Source organism: Lycium barbarum, chromosome 4 (genome assembly GCF_019175385.1).
Source record: "Lycium barbarum isolate Lr01 chromosome 4, ASM1917538v2, whole genome shotgun sequence".
NCBI lineage: Eukaryota > Viridiplantae > Streptophyta > Magnoliopsida > Solanales > Solanaceae > Lycium > Lycium barbarum.
Window position 1 is genome coordinate 107,642,485 of NC_083340.1, and position 19,298 is coordinate 107,661,782.

General features: G+C 38.4%; 1 protein-coding gene across 1 annotated transcript; it reads right to left on the minus strand.

The window, feature by feature from the left end:
• Window positions 1–16,830: 16,830 nt before the first annotated feature.
• Window positions 16,831–18,068, minus strand: LOC132637646 (uncharacterized). The gene is made up of 2 exons (XM_060354707.1): window positions 17,475–18,068; window positions 16,831–17,016 (listed from the first exon to the last, which is right to left on the minus strand). Exons 1-2 carry the CDS (start codon window positions 18,066–18,068, stop codon window positions 16,831–16,833), a joined length of 780 nt encoding a protein of 259 aa, XP_060210690.1.
• Window positions 18,069–19,298: the final 1,230 nt, after the last annotated feature.

Consider the following 19,298-nt stretch of genomic DNA (forward strand, 5'->3'; position numbering starts at 1 on the left):
CCAATCCCTGGTCGGATTATGTGGTCACTTATACTGACCGTATAAAGTTATATGGACCGTATAAGTGGTCATAAAACCCATATTTTCCCAACTCGCTCTCGTTGATTCGTTTAACCTCCAATCCTTGTGGAACCTTCTTGGCACTTATATAACACTTCATTAACCATACAATAGGCCCTATAGCATCCTCTTAAGACATTACTAAATAAATATTAGCTCAATTATGGCGAAAACCTTTCCAAACATGACTTACATCTCACTTCCTCCAACGAACTTAGTTTCACATATTCATATGACTTCAAACATCCTATGATACACGCTTTATGCTATCTAATACATTCCTTAACCTCGTAAGGACTTCATATTCACCTTAAAATTGCATTAGTCTACTCACAATGCAACAATCCGAAATCTCCGAGATGTAACAGATATTTATTTACATCTTTGGCCTACAGAGGCAGGTTAGACATACGTGTTGCATTCATTTCATCCTATGTTCTCTTATGTCTCTTTCATGTTACTTTTATGCCTTATATACTTTGTCCGTACCGACGTCCCTTTCCTGGGGGCACTGCGTTTTATGCCCGCAGGTTTAGGTAGACAGGTTGACGATCCGCCCCTTTAGGCTGCTGTTCAACTGATATTGGAGCACTCCTCTCGTTTCGGAGTTGCGGTCTAGTCTTGGTAAGATATTCTTTTATGTACATATGGGTACGGCGGGGCCCTACCCCTCCCTTTTTATGACAGATACTCCAGTAGAGGCTTGTAGACAGTCACGGTACAGTTAGACCTTGTATGGCCCCTTCGGCCTATATTTTGTTGTATAGTATTTAATGATGGCCTTGTCAGCTTGCGCAGTTTTTGACCAGCATAGTTGTATAGTATGTCTACTTGAGCTCATCCCTCATATGATTTAGCAGAATTTCATCTTATGACCCCCGGGGTCTGCTCTTATTTAGGATCATGATAGGAAAGCGTATTTAGCGGTGCTCGGCCGGTAGGGCTCGGGTGCCCATCATGGCCCACCAGTTTGGGTCGTGATAAACTCTTTCAAGGAAAGAACACTTTCTCAGGTCTCATATGACGTTATCTCCTATAATAGATAGCTCTTCTTCATACCTTGGAGCGTATCACCAATAATGCCTATAAGATCGAGCTACTTGCTGACATTGCTTCCTTGAGCAATGCAGCTTAGACTGTTTGATATGAATTTTTAAAATTTAAGAAGGGATAGTAAAGACTTTAAGTAGGGATAGTAAAGTGTAGAACAATGTTGATCAATGAATAGTTTCTTGTGAAGAAAGAGGCCCTCTTAGAAAGAAGGTAATATGAGAAAAAAAGAAAAAAAGAGGAGAGAATGAAAAATGCTTAAAATTTTGATTGAATCTTTCTTGATATAGGGAATACTTAGTGATATAATAGATGAAGAAAAGTCCAAAAAAGTTAATAGAAGAATATAATGAGTGATGAAGAGTCTAGAAAGTGTAAAGTTCTTAGGGAAGTGTAAGCCACTATTGTATAGTCGTCCTACCCATTTCCCGGCCACCGTTATAACTTGTAAAAGTCCTATTTGATTATATTCGAGCATGCTTAATTAGTATAGATGTACATAATGGCTAAGCTTATGGTTCTTTGTGCATACAAGTGAATTTCTTTTGGTAGTGTGAGAGATTGGTATTTGATGTAAGTCTTTAATTTACATTCGATTCCTTGATTTGAATGTGTGAACTATTTCTTCTTGTGAGGGCACTTGTTGCACAATAGATTGGTGATAACTTGTTTAGTTGACAGAGCAAGTGAGGGAGCTTAACTTTGATAAGTTTGAGTCTGTCACTGAGGTTAGAAGTTAGGAGCTTGTTATTCACTTGAGTTGACTTGTATATCTTGCATGATGATCACACAGTATTTATATGATGTTTGATTTGTTTGATTATTCTGATTGTTGGTAGCAACTTTCGTTATAGGTGTTAAGAATATTTAGAATGTGAGCATGAGCATTATTAAGTTTAGAATGTAGGAGTTTGCTTGGGAATAAGCAAAGGTTCAAGTGTGGGGTTGTGATCGACTTCTAGAAGTACATATTTTTAGACATCTTCCTGCTCATAGGGTTGTGATCGACTTCTAGAAGTACATATTTTTAGACATCTTCCTGCTCATATTTGTTACTCTTTTCTTGTGTTTAAGTTGATTTCGACCACTTATACTTGGTATGTGTGTTTCGTATGTGTACGACATGATTTGATGGAAAGTTGATGATTTGATACAAACATAGATGGAAAAATGACTTTGAAGTCTGATTAGAAGTCATTCTCAAGTATCCAGATCGAGCTAAGCACCCAAAGGGCGTAGTACGCATGAAATAAGTTGAAAATATAACATATCACAAAAATTGGCTTGGTGCACCGCATGGGGAAGCTACCCCTGTGCGCCGTACCAGTATATTTGTCTGCAAAACCTGAAGATCTCACTCTCTGAAGTATGGGATCATACACTATGCGGATACCTAATGACTTTTTACTACAATCTTAGACGGTTTTGGACTGTAAAGAGATCCGGCCCAAGGTCAAATCCTAACACTACTAAATACACCTTTTACATGTTTTTAGAGGAGAAAAATGCAAGGACGTCCAGAGCATTATGGAGCGGAGATTCACACAGTTTATCTTTCTTTCTTCTATCTTTATAGTTGAACGATTGTAGATTCTGTACTGAACACAAAATTACTAGTTAGTTTCTAATTATTCTAGGGTTGCATGATTATCCATGATGAGTGTTAGTAGTTCAAGCTTTATGTTAGCATGCGTTTGATTATCACAGATATCCATTGGTTTAATTAGTTTATTTACATTTTCTTGCGCTTAATTATTTGATTGCCTGATCACCAATTGAACACTTTCTATGAATCAAGACTGTGCACCCAAAATGAGAGTTCTATTTCATTTTAGGATAAGGTAGGAAGCGTATGATGATCCACCAATTCGTCTAATACTTATTAGCGGATCTGACTAACTTATAGCTAGAAAGTGATAGGCTGGTAATAGATCTTTAATTAATTCGCCTTGCTTAGTCAAATATAGGAGATACAACTGTGTTCTTATTACTTGAGATGATCATGGGAACATAGACATTTCATGTTTGAATAGGCTTCGTTTATCAAGAGTGCACTCCGAAGTAAAATCAACCATGTGACTAGTAAACTAGATTTTCAATGAACTAACTAAAGTAGATACACAGCTGGATTTGATAAATCGCCCTAACTCTAGGATATCTCTCTCTTCTGTATTTTGAATCATTATATATTCTTTTGTTTAGTTTGTCTTCAATCTTCAAAGCTAAATTATCTTGAAATTTTCACTATTTAATCTAGTTAGAAATTTAACGATTAATCTTTTTGGGAATGATACTCTATTCATCTCTATATTACTTGATAATCGCATGCGTTTGCATGTATAGACAGGGCAGGTCAATTGCAACATTGGTGAAAAAGGTTTTAGTAGCCCCAGTGTCCATTATGGCACGGACAAGCTTGTTGTTAATGGTAACATCCACATACTGTGTACTATACTCATCCGGTTTGATTGCTTACTTCGTGACATCACTTCATAGGCATATCATACCCAGTTGTGATGTGCATGAACTCGCCTACTCATTTCATTCATAGACCATGGGGTTGAGGCTATTTAGGTCAGGGTAATTCCCAATTCTATATGGCCCCTGCATATGTAACATCCTTTTTTCTCAGCATATCCCCGATGATCCTCGACTTCTTGCCATCAATCTTGTTGGCATCTTGAATCTTGGGGTGTTATTGTTGCATCTCCTTGATTTTGGCACGGTCTCCTCTACCTTTAACATTGCTACTCCTTGATTCCTTACGTCTGTCACTATCGTTCTTGTCATGTCTAAAATTTACCAAAGATCGGCCGCAACTATGGCTTTTTCTATACCCACAACTTGTCGGTGTTGCAAATATTACTTACCCTAAATTTTGCAACCCGTTATGAAGTGAAACAATAAATCATCGATGGTAAGGTTGGGAGTTTGAAGCATGAGAGTGGTGAACTATTTGATATAGTTACGTATGCTCCTGTCTACTTCAACTACCTACGCTTATGCCTTGCCTCTTATAGGACATTGTTTGGGAAGAATTATCACTTAAACTGCACTTGAACTGATCCCATGTGCTAATGGTGCATAGACCTTTCTCAACGTTGACCCCCTTCCTTCTCCACCATAGAATGGAAATATCTTACAAGTATGGCAGAATAGTATTGATCTTGGCCTCATCATCCCTCACTTTTTTCGTACCTGAACCAGTTCTCCAGGTACCAAAAGAAATGTTCCACTTCTTGTACGCCACGAACACCTAACACTAGTGGCTTGGGAGCCTCAATCTTTGCCTACCTTTTTATAACAACTTTGCTAGATGCCACGGTCATGCTAGGTTCAACTTGCTCTTCGAGTGCCTCTATTTTTCCCTTTATGGGATTGATTGTGCTCAGCACCTCCTTGAGCCTGAACTCTAAGAAAGTGACAATTTGACTTAGCTATGACTCATCCTTCTTATGCCCTTGTAAGTCAGTTCGGATACTCTCCAACTAGTTAAGGGTGTTCCCCTTAAGAATGCCAAAGGTGCTTTCTAACTTCCTAACTGTTAGCCAAACACCTCCATAGCATCCATCCCCACATTCACCTTCATAATCCACTCTTTACCTAGAGAGACGTCCTTAGGAAGGACCTCCACTTCATCCCCACTCGCTTAGAGGCATATGGTTCTTGGGATGTAAGCCCTTTGCTTGACACAACCTCGAGCTACACCTTATGGCTCTTGTTGGCAGCATTACTGTTATTGTTACTACCCCTTTATCTAGCGGAATCCTAGGTGTTATTGGCTTGGGTATAGCAATATTGATTTCTCTCTCGTTAGCCATTCCCTTAGAGCCACAACCTTTTCTTTGATACCATGTCATCACAGCCTTAGACTTCGATTAAGAACACAGTGCGACACTTGGTAACTGGCTCACGATCTTGCACGACTTTCTCACACTTCTTGCTATGACAAGGTAACCCTACTACACTTGATATCATTAGGAAATTCTAGATAAGAAAGACAAGAGAGATTTGTCAAAGGAAGTTTTTATATTACTCAAGACTTGAATGATTTTATTGATTGATGAGTTACAAATGAATGATCTCTTATATATACGAGTCATTTAAGGGGCATTCTATAATTATTAATTGTTATACAAGTCTTCAATATTTACAAGTAAGCCCCCTGATGAGCGCAAAAGACATGATAAAATAAGATGGTGTTGCGTCAAAGATATTATAGAAAGATATCGTCTCCACAATGATTGGTTCAAATAATTCTTGGCTTAACACTATTTGAGATAGTAAATTCTTCAGATTGAGATGGTTATACCACAACTAATCGACTAAAAGTGTAACATGTAAAATTGATCATGAGAACACTGATAGTTGTAGAAACAATTAATCATCAATAGGAGAAGTAGGGGCATTGACTAGATAGGTGCAAGATAGTTATCTTAGATCCAACTCTATTCAACATTCACGTTTAAGGTTCTTCTTCCAAATGAAGTTAACATTCTTCTTCCAAATGAACTTAATCTCTATGGAATAAACTAATGAAAAGCTCTGTGAACATATGCAAGAAAACATTAATGGTTTACTTTCAAGGAAACGTCTCTCGAATATTTTCCTAAATAATTCAAGAAGCTCTTTCGATTACTGAGAAGAATCATCAATTAAAACTAGACAAAGTAATGAAAATATTTTATCAAACTTTTCCCCTTTCGATTAAATAAAATAGTAATAGACTCTGCAATTCAATTCAAAACTCCATTAATGAATTCAAACAATAAAACAAGAGTAAAATCCACAAATAACGTTCAAAGACCATGTCTGCCAAATCCTGAAGGAAAACTATTCCATAATTGAGAAGAACCACATCATAGAAAAAGATTGAGAACTAGAATACATTACAACCAACTTTCAACCCAAACTTATGTATTGAATCGATTGATGGTTGCAAACTCGATAAATCCCTGTATCTTGAAGCCTTAGCCGCTCTCTCAAAGCTCCTTAGGTCTAAAGTCTTTTCAAAATTATGATTTTGATGTATTTATACCGTATAAAATAACCCAGGAACAAACTATCCTTAATAAGGAGGAATAGGAATTCAGGCCCAAAATAAGCCTACCGCTAGGAGCTCCGACTCGTGGTAGGCTTGTTTTACAGAAATCTTGCTACCTCATTTTTGCCTGTCGTTACGGGCTCCGCATAGCATCAAGCCATTTTCTCAGCTTCCACTTTTGCTTTACTATTTCAATAAATACTTGGTCATCAACCCCGAACTCGATTCCAATTGAATTTCTTAGATTTCTACTCAGACTTCAAAGTTCCAAAGTCTCTATTTTAGCTCCAACAGTACTCCTTAGCTTGGAATAAGGTCATACAAAATAAAACTCACGTTATTAGTATAAAGTACTCACGTTATAGCTCAAATATGATCAAAGTGTAGTAAGTAAAAGACGAAATGTAGCTAAAAACCCGTGTTTCTATGCTATCATCATCCCCACTCTAGAATTCTCTACATGCGTAGAATTTTCCAAGGCATTCCAAAAGATTCTTCCTTAAATATTTAGAATTTTTCTAAGGAAACTCTCCATAGATTTAAAATATTCCACCAAGAGTTAGTCTTAGTCCTTATGGACACTGGGTATGTTGTTGTTATAGCTAGTCTTCTTCCTATGTAAGCCTCTTACATGGAAAAAACATCTGTCAAATAGAGCCGAGGTGGTATGATGATGTGGCAGGTCATCAAATTCAATTGTGTATTTCTTTTTCATTTCTTTTGTAGATACAAAGATATTTGTTTCAATTATAGTTCTTTTTAGATTGAATTTGTAAAACAAAATTTGATTGAAACTCCTTTATTTTTAGCCAAATAAAAGGGTGAAGTCTAAATATATACAACAATTAGAAAATATTTACCAACGACTAGCATAAAAATCCTATTTCATAGTGTGTGTGATTGAAATTTGTTAGGGACACCTGGATGAAGCTATATATATATATATATATATATATATTTAGGGAGATCCGAGGCAATTTGAAATGGTTCAGAGTCAAAATTCAGATCTAAAATGCCCTGAAATAAATTTTTAAAAAAATGTACATAGATAGTGTTTAGAACACTTATCTCCGACGTCTAGTTTAAATCATTTCTCAAAATTCTCTTTGGTAAAGCTTTCAATACCCAAAAATGGTGGAAGAGTGAATGAGATCCCGAAAATTTGACTTTTATGTCTTAGGTGAACCTGCATGCGATTGCGACAAGGGTCTACACGACCGCACTTTAGGACGGACAAAATCGTTCACGACTATGACCCAGACCCTGCGATTATGATGCAGACATGTCCGGGTCCCAGATTCTTCACAAAACTACGCGAACGCAAACATCATTGACACGATTGCAGAGTACTGCTGACCAACATCTCTTCACAATCGTGATTTTCCAAACTCCATATAAAAATATGCAATTGCGAAGTGTTTCAAAATGTATTGAAATATATTTGAGCCCCTCCAATCCCAACCCAAACTATTCCAACAAGTCCTAAATGCTACTCTCTCCGTTCCATTTTAAATGTCTTGATTTGACTGGACACAAAGTTTAAAAAATAAAAGGAGACTTTTGAATTTTGTGGTCCTAAATTAAAGATGTGATTAATGTAGTAAAATATCCTTTGAATTTTGTGGTCTTAAACTTACCGTGTATAGGATGTTCAACTTACTAAATATAAAAAGAGATACACTTTTCGGGACAAACCAAAAAAGAAAGTAAGATGCTTAAATTGGGACAGAGGGAGTATTATTTACTTAGATAAGGTCTCAATCACAATATAGACTATAGAACTTTGAAACAAAAAGTGATGAATTGGGTTATTACCGTCCATACCGTCCCCGCCTATCTAATTTCATGAATACAAATGATTTGTGTGATTGTGTCACAAAATTAGATTAGCTTCATTTCATTTCAAGTGACGGATTTTTATTTGGACATAAAATGTACGAAAAGTTTGCATCAGTATGTTATAAACTATTGTTTTCTATAGGATTAATATGCTAAATAATTACTACGGATAAAATGACAATGGTAGTAGTACTGAAATTTATATTGTAATACTTTAAAATTAGTTAAGAAATATAAATTCCGTGAGATTACAATTAAGGCTAACTGTCTCTTGATGAATTTTTATGTATTTTAGCACGTTTTAAAGCTTAACTTGAAACCAATTTTAAATTAGGATTTTTCTTATAACTATTTTTATTTACTGGTGTGACAGTTTGTTAATTATTATTTTTATAATATTATCATTTACTAATTATCATAGGATTTTACTTAAAATTATTTTATAAGTGATTTTATAATATTATCATTTACTAATTATTATAGAATTTTACTTACAGTTATTTAGAAGCGATTTATATATATATATAGACACACACACATAATATTTTTAAAATTATTCTTACGTAGAACTTAAATTCCGTGATTAATATGTTGTCCCTTGGTGGGAGCACATTAGTCAATAGTAATGATGAGCTGGATATGCTGGAAATAGAAATATTTCCATGTTCACTTTCTTTTTACCACAAAAATAAATAAATAAGAGCTCCTTTCCTTTCCTGCTACTCAACACAATAAACTTTGGAGCTTCATTTGTTCAAAACCTAAGTCGCTACTGGCCTGGGAACACCCTCATGGGCAGGTACACCAACAATACGCGGGGCCATGGCAGCAGCGGGCTGCATCCCCATAGTCTGCCCCTGGTGAGGAGTCCGTACTCCTGCTCTAGTATGGGAACCACCGGGAGTATGGCACCGCCCACGGCAAGCTGGGCATTGAGATGAAGGACGATACGGGCCATAGTGTCCTTGAAAACTGGGCCGGACATGACCTCGTGGTGGGTCTGGGCTGGCCCCACACCTCCCCGGCTGCTTGCTCTCTTGCTGGCTATCACTCTGGCACATGCTCTAGAGAAGCTGATCGTGCTCGCCTCTGTCTAACTGCAGGTGCCCTGCCCCTGGCCGGTGCTGCTCCATGGCCTCCAGCCTGGCCGCGGCTTCTCGCCTGTCCTCTTTCTCTTGTATCGGCCTTAGTAGCGGGATCGGGCACCTCTTCTCTCGTGATCATAGCTCGTGTTCTCACCATCTATGAGAGAATAGGAATGCATCAGATACCACTTCAAAAATTCCAGATACCAATTTGAATAAAGTAGCATGAAAGAGTGAAAGAATTTGAAGTTTCCTAAATGTCCTATAGCCTCTCGCAGATAAGTATGAGCTCAGCGTACCCATTTGCAAGACTCTACTAGACATGCGTTTGTATTTATAGATCGGGTGACCTAGTGCTCTGATACCAACTTGTCACATCCCAAATTGAGCAACGTGCGGGCACCTACCATTTCCCACCTCGCTAGGCTAACCCTTTCCCAAATCATTTATTCAACCACAATAAAGTAATCAAGACAACCAAACTATAAGTTTCAAACGTAGATAATGATAAGGATAAGTGAATATGTGCGGAAAATAATACAACAATCCCAAGGATTCTAGTCTAAGGCCTACAAGAGCCACTACTACAAACAATACAAGTTTGAATATGAATACAAGTCTGAAAATGGGATACTGTCTCAGGATATCAAAATTATCAAAACATGTATGAGTATGAATGCATGAATGATATCAATGACAAACTATCTAACTGCAGGTGCCCTGCCCCTGGCCGGTGCAGCTCCACGACCTCTAGCCGGACCGCAGCCTCTCGCTTATCCTCGTCCTCTAGTGCCGACCCCAGTAGCGGGATCAGGCACCTCGTCCCTGGCGATCATAGCTCGTGTTCTCACCATCTGTGAAAGAATAGGAATGAATCAAATACCAATTCAAAAATTTCAGATACCAATTTGAATAAAGTAGCACGAAAGAATGAAAGAATTTGAAGTTTCCTAAATGTCCCATAGCCTCTCGCAGATAAGTACGAGCTCATCGTACCCATCTGCAAGACTTTACTATACATGATATTCTACTTATAGACCGGGTAACCTAGGGCTCTGATACCAACTTGTCAGGTCCCAAATTGGGCAACGTGCGGACACCTACCATTTCCCACCTCGCTAGGCGAATCCTTTCCCAAATCATTTATTCAACCAGAATAAAGTAATCAAGACAACCAAAATATAAGTTTCAAACGTAGATAATGATAAGGATAAGTGAATAAGTGCGGAAAATAATACAACAATCCCAAGGATTCTAGTCTAAGGCCGTCAAAAGCCACTACTACAAATAGTGCAAGTTTGAATATGAATACAAGTCTGAAAATAGGATACTATCTCAGAATATCAAAATAAGACAAGTAGCTAAGAAGAGGCATCGTGGCTGCGAATTCGTCCATGTGCTCACCCTGGATGCTTATCAGCAAAGACTCGAGAAATCATCCACGAGGAGAGGATGCTGACCCTGTCACGCACTCTACACTCATAAAAAAGTGCAACAAGGTTGTATAGGTTGTGCGTTCACCAAACAGTATGGTGTAATCTGGTTGTGTACCAGTTCCCTTATGCAGTGCAGTAAGTAAAAAAAGCACAATTTTACTGTTGAAAACTCCATGCTCAAGGGATTAAAAATCACGACCTACCCCTATAGGATTTCAACTCCACTACACGAGCAACTTCAGGTTACAACTCTATCGTAAGCTAGGAACTAACTCTCATAATCTCTCACCCTTATAATAATGCTTATGCAACCTAGGACCTAACCCTGTGGTGCCTTCACACTTGCAATACTCTGATTGCAAGCCACTCCACTTAACTAACTCTAGCTATGGACCACTAATTCACCTAGACTAACTCTAGCCTAGTATACCACTCAAGAGCTTGTGGAAACAAACTTTCAACAAGCTGACTTTGAGACTTTTAAATACCTACAAACAACTTCTTAAACAAGAGGAGTAGGTTTACAATTTAAATATAAATGAAACAAAGCTTAAGACAAACTAAGAGACTTGGATATATTCAGAGTTAGCATCTAGTCCTTCAGTTTGTTTTTCAGCTCTGTTAGTTGAACACCTAGGAATCTTGTGACTTTTACACTTTTTAAATTTATTTTAGGTTTTCCAAGTGATGCAAAATATGTTGGGACATGTTGAATATATATAGGGAAACATGTGGGATGCGATGAAGACTTCTTATCCAAAAGTTTGACCCGAGGCATGGGATGCAGCATTGTTGTTGTATGGTCCAGCTTTACAACTATTTAAAGTTGTGCCATTGAGTGCGCGCGGTATATTCAAAACAGATCTCATCTCGATTCCCTATCAGTTTGTCAATTATCAAAACATAGGATCATACGGTACACTTTATCAATTTCTCCCTTTTTGATGATGATAAACTTATAGATGTGTTCCTCTTGAGAACCAGCTTCCCACTTGTTCCCCCTGTGAAGCAAACCATCATTTTCAAGGCACCTGCAACATATTAGAAAAACAAAAAATTTCAACTGAGAGACCAGATCTCGACATTATTAGTACATATTTTTTGTTTAGCATTTCTCTTCCCAATTCATTTGTCTTCTTCCTTTATTTTCTTCCCCCTTTTGGCAACATTGAAAAGATTCGAGTTAACATAAGCAAATCAAGAAGTTCAGTAGCATAAACTCAGAGTACAGACAATTTGGGAACAATATGCCAAAAGACAATGCACAAAACAGAGTAATAGCCAAATGAGAATACCAGGAAAATTAGCAGCCAAACAATGGAATGTATAAAAAAAATTGCCTTAAATCCAAGCTAGATGCTAAGAAAAGGAGTGTAGAAATGTACAAAAATAGAAACCGGCTCAAGAAGAAACAGGAGAGGAAAAAAAGGGAACAAAAGTCTGTAAAAGCAGTCAATGTGCTCACTGCTGGTGCGCTAATCTTGCAGCATCTGATCACGAAGAATATCAATATTTTGTTGGAGTCGTGTATTCATAACTTGTAGATGTGCAATTTCAGCGATGGCATCTTCTGAAGAAATAGAGAGACCCGATTCCTGTGACCTTTCAGCCTTTGCAAGTTCTCAAATTTTAAGAAACCCTGAGCTCATTAAGATGACACCAATATTTCCTTGTAAGGTCATTCTCTCACATTTGGCAATGATTCCTAGTGCACGTGCCCTGTGACTCCAGCATGTTCTTCTCCGTGAGGAAGAGGATCTGGTAATTCATGTTTTGTCATCCCACAAAGTACTTTCATCCTTAGTCAGATTTACCTTCGGTTGCCTTTTCTGAGGCTGAGCTCGCTTGAGAGAACATACCACAACAGCAGGACATGTAGAAGAGTCAACCGCCGTATTCAGCACAATACCAGTTGAAGATTTAGATCCCTTGCGGATGGACTGAGTACCTCGTTTGAATCCTATGATAAGATGGAAACCTTAGACTCCATGCCACTAGCAGCACTCTCATCATTTCTAGTAGCTTGGAAGGTTTTTGCCATGATAACCAGAACTTCATCTTCACTTTGTAGTAGATCTGATTCACTTATCCCCTGTTTAGAGAAACACCTATCTGACTTTGCAGATGAGTTGTCTATGTCTTTGTTGGAGTTCAATCTATCGTTTTGCTATTTGGGTTTATTGAGCTGGAGGCAGTCAGTGAAGCTATGAATTTTTTGGGAGTGTGACTTTTACGGATTCGGGAGGTGCTAGAGATTTGAGGCTTTGAGGAGAGGGTAGACATATTTTTCATGGTGAAATTCGAGGATTGAGCCATAGAAGTTGTTAGGGACGATTTCTAGGGAAGGAGAGACAAAAATGAATTCAACAAGGTTTCAGATTAGTGGGAGGAGAGAGAAACAAGAGGCACGTATTAATGGGAATAATTCGGTGGTTGAGGAGGATGGTACTTGGATGACTTGGCACTTTGTAACAATTTCAAGATTTATACAATCATTGAGTAGACTGCTAACTTCAGCCTCAGAGACCAGGTCTCTGGGCTATTTCATGATAGATTTTGGCAGAAACTCTGAAATGTGCACTGTCTCATACGCTAACTTTGCCTTCCAAGACTGCTATGCCGTGTACACCTGTAACAGTGTAAAAATGATTTAGATGGTTGTTGAAAAAAACTTTGGGAAATACATAACCCCTCCCCCCCCAACGTATACTCAGATTAATTATGACGCACCCAACCTTTGCGGGTGACCTATTACCCCCTGGTCTTATTTTTCTGTATTTTTGTACCTTTTTTGGCTGACGTGGCAAAAAAAAATTTAATAGCGAGTGAAAACAGTAAAAATAGTTTTTATATTTTAATAAAAATTATTTTTTTTAAACAAAACCCATTTTTTTCTCTTTCTTCTTCTTTCTCCTTTTTCTCTTTCTTCTTCTTTCTCCTCAACCACTGCCACCCCGCTGCCGCCACCCCGCCGCCGCTGCCACCACCACACCGCCGCCACCGACGCCACCATGACTGAACACAGCCCAGTTCGTGAAATCATGGGTAGTTCGTGCAATTTCTACATTATAGTGTTTCATTAGGTTGTGTTTTATGTTGTCCTCTTGCTAACAAGACGAGAATGTCCCAAATGTCCTGAAATCATTAGCATTTCATTAGCTAATATTTCATGCTACCAGAGTAGAATACTAGCCCATTTAGTTTGACTGATCAATGCTATATAAAGTATAGACTGCAAAAAAAGCTTGTATTCTCTCAATTTTTTTCATAAAGTAATGCTGCCTATGCAGGAATAGCTGCATTCGAGATGGAATACAACCACTGGGTTGAAGAGCAACAAAAAAAGAATGCATAATTACGGAGTATGTTGCAGTCTCCTGTAAGCGATATGGAGCTTCAGTTGTTGGTAGAAAATATATTAAGCCACTATTTCAATCTCTTCCGCATGAAAGCTGATGGCGCCAAGGCTGACGTTTTTTACTTAATGTCTGGGAGGTGGAGAACTCCAGTCCATGATTGAACATAGCCCAGAAAGGAAGAAATTGCACAGTTTGTCCTTCAAATGGCAATTTCTTCAAATGGGTGTCAATGGCAATTTCTTCAAATGGGTGGGGCAAGAGGAGCGGAGGCGGTGGGTGGCCTGAAATGAAGAAGAAGAAGGGGGGTTTATGATGAAATTGAATGTGTGTGTTAATGGAGGAAGAAAATGGGTTGAAGAAAATGGGTTGAATGTTTCTTGAAAATAAGCTCTTTATGATTGATGATTTAATTGAATTTGTGTATTAATGGAGGAAGAAAATGGGTTGAATGTGTGTGTGTTAATGGAAGAAGAAAATGGTTTGAATGTGTGTTGTTAATGGAGGAAGAAAGTGGGTTGAATGTGTGTGTGTGTTAATGGAGGAGGAAAATGGGTTGAATGTGTATGTGTGTTAATGGAGAAAGAAAATGAGTTGATGGATTTCTTGAAATGAAGAAGAAGAAGAAGAAGAAGAAGAAGAAGAAGAAGAAGAAGGGTTTAGTTATGAAGAAGACAAAATTAATGGCTAATTAGAGGTTAATTAGTATAAATTTAATTAATAAAAGAAAAATCAAATGAAAAAAAGAAAGGAAAAGTGGTAGTGATGTGGCAGCGACGTGGCAGCAGCGTGGCACCAATGTGGCGGAGAGTGTGCAACACTCTCCACTATGCAACTGGGCTTTAATTATTTTTGCCACATCAGTAAAAAAATGGTACAAAAATACAGAAAAAATAAGGCCAGGGGGGTAATAGGTCGCCCGCAAAGGTTAGGTGTATCATAATTAATCCGAGTATATGTTGGGGGGATTTTTATGTATTTTCCCAAAAAACTTTATTGCATTGCAGCTTTCCCCTCTACATAGCCAAATATATTTTAGAGGCTTAGTTAGTCTTGATCAAGCCCAGCTCCACACAATTTCTTTCAAAATGCTCCCTACTCAATGCTTTTGTGAAGATGTCAGCAACTTGGTCCTCTGTCTTGCAGAACTCTATATGTATTAGACCTTTTTCAACAATATCTTTTAGAAAGTAATGTCTGACATCGATGTGTTTGGTTCATTTATGGTGAACCGGATTCTTTGCATATTGAGTGCACTTGTATTGTCACATAGTAAAGGAACATAGTTAGTGAGAACACTGAAGTCTTCAAATTGTTGCTTGATCCACAGCAGTTGAGCACAACAAGAAGCAGTAGCAACATATTCGGACTCCGTAGTTTAAAGAGCAACTGAGTTCTGTTTCTTCGTACCCCAAGATATCAGACACGATCCTAGAAAATGAGCCATTCCGGATGTGCTTTTTCTGTCGACCAAGTAACCAGCATAGTCAGCATCTGCATATCCAACCAATTCAAAGTTGTCTCCTGTGGGATAATAAATGACAAGGTCTGGCGTTCCCTTGAGATATCTCAGAATTCTTTTGGCAGCCTTCAAGTGAGATTCCTTAGGTCTTGACTGAAATCTAGCACATAATCCGACTCTAAATACTAAATCAGGCCTACTGGCTGTTAGATACAGAAGAGATCCTATGATACCCCTGTACATTGTCTCACTTACTGGATTACCAGATTCATCCATATTAAGTCGAGTGGCAGTACCTGTCGGAGTGTCGATTGGCTTGGCATTCTAAATTTCAAAACGTTTGAGAAACTCCTTGACGTACTTTTATTAACTGATCATAGAACCTTTTGGGGTCTGCTTTACTTGCAAACCAAGAAAGAAGTTCAGCTCACCTATCATGCTCATCTCGAATTCACTTCCCATAAACTTTGCAAAGTCCTTACACAGTGAATTATTTGTGGGTCCAAAAATGATGTCATCGACATACACTTGTACAATCAACAGACTTCTTCCTCTCTTCTTCAGGAATAGAGTGTTGTAAATCTTTCCTCTAGTAAAACCATTGTCACGCAAAATTTTTGACAATCTTTCATACCAAGCTCGAGGGGCTTGTTTCAGACCATATAAAGCTTTGTCAAGTTTGAACACATGTTCTGGATGTTCATGAAGGTTGCTTGACAAACACTTCTTCCTTTAAATACCCATTCAGAAAGGCACTCTTGACATCCATATGGAATAGCTTGAATTTCATATGGGATGCAAAAGCTATGAGAATCCTAATTGCCTCCTTTATAGCCACGAGAGCAAACGTCTCATCATAGTCTATTCCTTCTTCTTGATTGTAGCCTTGAACTATTAGTCTTGCCTTGTTTCTGGTTGTATTCCTAAGCTCATCAAGCTTGTTACAGAACACCCACCTGGTGCCTGTCACAGTTCTATCTGATGGTCGAGGGACTAGGTGTCATACTTTATTTATTTCAAAGTGATGAAGCTCTTCTTACATAACAGCTATCCAGTCGGCATCCTTTAAGGCTTCTATGATATTCTTAGGCTTAATTTGAGATAGAAATGTTGAAAAGGTAAATATGTTTCTTGCCTTAGATCCGGTTTGAATGCCTGAGTTTAGATGAGTAATTACATTATGAAGAGGGTGAGATCCTCTGAGCTTCCAGGTGGATGTTTGAACAGCAGGAGTAGATGGACCAACTTCTTCATTGTTGGATCCGTTGTTAGCATCCATTGATCCATTTCCACCACTTTCTTGATTGGCTTTCGGAGTTCCTGATACAACATATGTCACTCTATGCAGAGCCTCTAGGGTAGTGATCTGAGAGGCAGGTTCCTCTACTTCCTCTGGAGAATTATCAACATTTTCTTCATCGACTAGTTTGATTTGATTCATCAGCTCAGTCTTCCTATTGAAGATTTCAGTGTCTTTAGCTGGAACTTTTGGGAAAACTCAATCTTCCTCTTCATCATATAGAACCCTAACATCCCTTTGAAAGCTAGACTCATTGAAAATTACATGCACACTTTCCTCCTCAGTTTGTGTCCTTTTTTTGTAGACTTTGTATGCTTTGCTATGAGAAAAGTACTCAAGGAAGATACCTTCATCACTTTTGGCATCAAATTTTTCCAGAGCTTCCTTGTCGTTGGTGAGTACAAAGCATTTGCAGCCAGAAGCTCTTAAGTAAGTCAACTAGGGTTTTCTTTCATTTAACAGCTCGTATGGAGTTTTTTTTAAGTAAAAACCTGATCATGCATCTGTTTATTACATGACAAGTAGTGTTCAGGGCTTCAACCCAAAAACATTTGGATACCCCACTAGCTATTAATATTGTTCTTGCCATATCTTTAAGAGTTTTGTTTTATTTCTCCAAAACATCATTTTGTTGAGGTGTTCTAGGGGTAGAAAAATTGTGACTGATGCCATTTTCAATACAGAAATCATCGAACTGAGCATTATCAAATGCAGTCCCATGATCAGATCTAATGCTCGCGACAAGGGTCCCAAGTTTTACTTGGTCCGCAGAGATCCATATGAAACATTTCAAGGGGCCTCGAGGTACTTACTTATTTCTTGGGTTTAAAGGAAGATCTCACCTGCTTCCATCTTATGCTAGCATCGCAAGTATTGTGATCCTTAAACTTTGCCTTTGGTAATCCACGAATCAAGTCTTTCACAACAAGTTTGTTTAATAACGAAAAGCTTGCATGCCCCAGTCGTCTATGCCAGAGCTCAGGATCTTCCTCAATTGCACTCAGACAGGTCAAATCACTTTCGTCTTGGGAGCCAAAGTCTATGACATATACATTTTTGAATCTCTTGGCAACCAGAACCACTTCACCAGTTTTGAGACTTGTGACTGTGCAAGAGCAAGACAGGAACTTGACTTCATTTCCTCTGTCACAGATTTGAGACACGCTTACCAGGCTATACTTCAGACCATTTACAAAGTATGCATTTTCTATGGCATGAGCAATTGTCCTTTCAACTTTTTCTACTCCAAGAATGTGCACCTTCTTACTATTTTCAAAGGATACACTCCCACTTTGAAAAGCTTTGAGTGAGAGAAAGTGATCCTTTTCACCGATCATGTGCTTTGAGCAGACGCTATCCATGTACCATTTTTGACCCCCTCCATCTGTTTCATTCTTGACTTTCTCATCTTTACCATCTGGATCTGACTTGGCCATGAGTGAGACGATTGACTCATTTTAATCGTATGCTTGTTTGGGAATGAAATTCTTTTTGCTGGATCTTTTGTCCCTTCTAATCATCATTTGAAACTTACGGGTGAAATGTTCCATGTCTGACTCATCATTTTCCCGTGGTGGTGTTGTCATCGAGTATCCTTCTTCTGAGTTTGGTGGAGCAGCCATTAGACTGAGGATCCTTTCTAGGTGTTAGCCTTTTAGAAAGGGCCTACTCCGATACCAATTGATATAGGTTGTGCGTTCACCAAACAGTATGGAGGGACCTAGTTGTGTACCAGTTCCCTTATGCAATGCAGTAAGTAAAGAAAGCATAATTTAACCGTGAAAAACTCCTTGCTCAAGTGATTAAAAACCACGACCTACCCCAGTAGGATTTCAACTCCACTACACGAGCAACGTCAGGTTACAACTCTATCGTAAGGTAAGAACTGACTCCCATAATCCCTCATCCTTACAATAATGCTTATGTAACCTAGGAACTAACTCCCGTAGTGCCTCCACACTTGCAATACTCTAATTGCAAGCCACTCAACTTAGCTAACTCTAGCTAAGGACCACTAATACACCTAGACTAACTCTAGCCTAGTGTACCACTCGAGATCTTGTGGAAACACACTTCCAATAAGCTGACTTTGAGACTTTTAAATACTTACAAATAGCCTCTCAAACACGAGGAGTACGTTTACAATTTAAGTACAAATGAAACAGAGCTTCAGACAGACTAAGAGACTTGGATATCTTTAGAGTTAGCATCTGCTCCTTCAGTTTGTTTTTCAGGACTGTTAGTTGAACACTTGGGAATCTTGTGACGGCTACACTTTTTAAAGTGATTTTAGGTTTTCCAAGTGATGCACAATATGTTAGGACATGTTGAATATATATTGGGGAACATTTGGGATGTGATGGAGACTTCTCATCCAAGGTTTGACCCGAGGCATGGGCTGCAGCACTGCTGTTGTACGGTCTAGCCTTACATCTATTTAAAGTTGTGCCACTAAATGCACACGGTATATTCAAAACTGATCGCAGACCACGTCTCTTGTCGGTTCCCCATCAGTTTGTCCATTATCAAAACATAAGATCATAGGGTAAACCTTGTCAAAGGTAGTATCAGTACAAATACTATGTACTAATAGATATCATAGACCAACAATAATTAGCTAACATATATAAAGAAAGAGGCTGAAAGATATTCATGCTCACAATCCA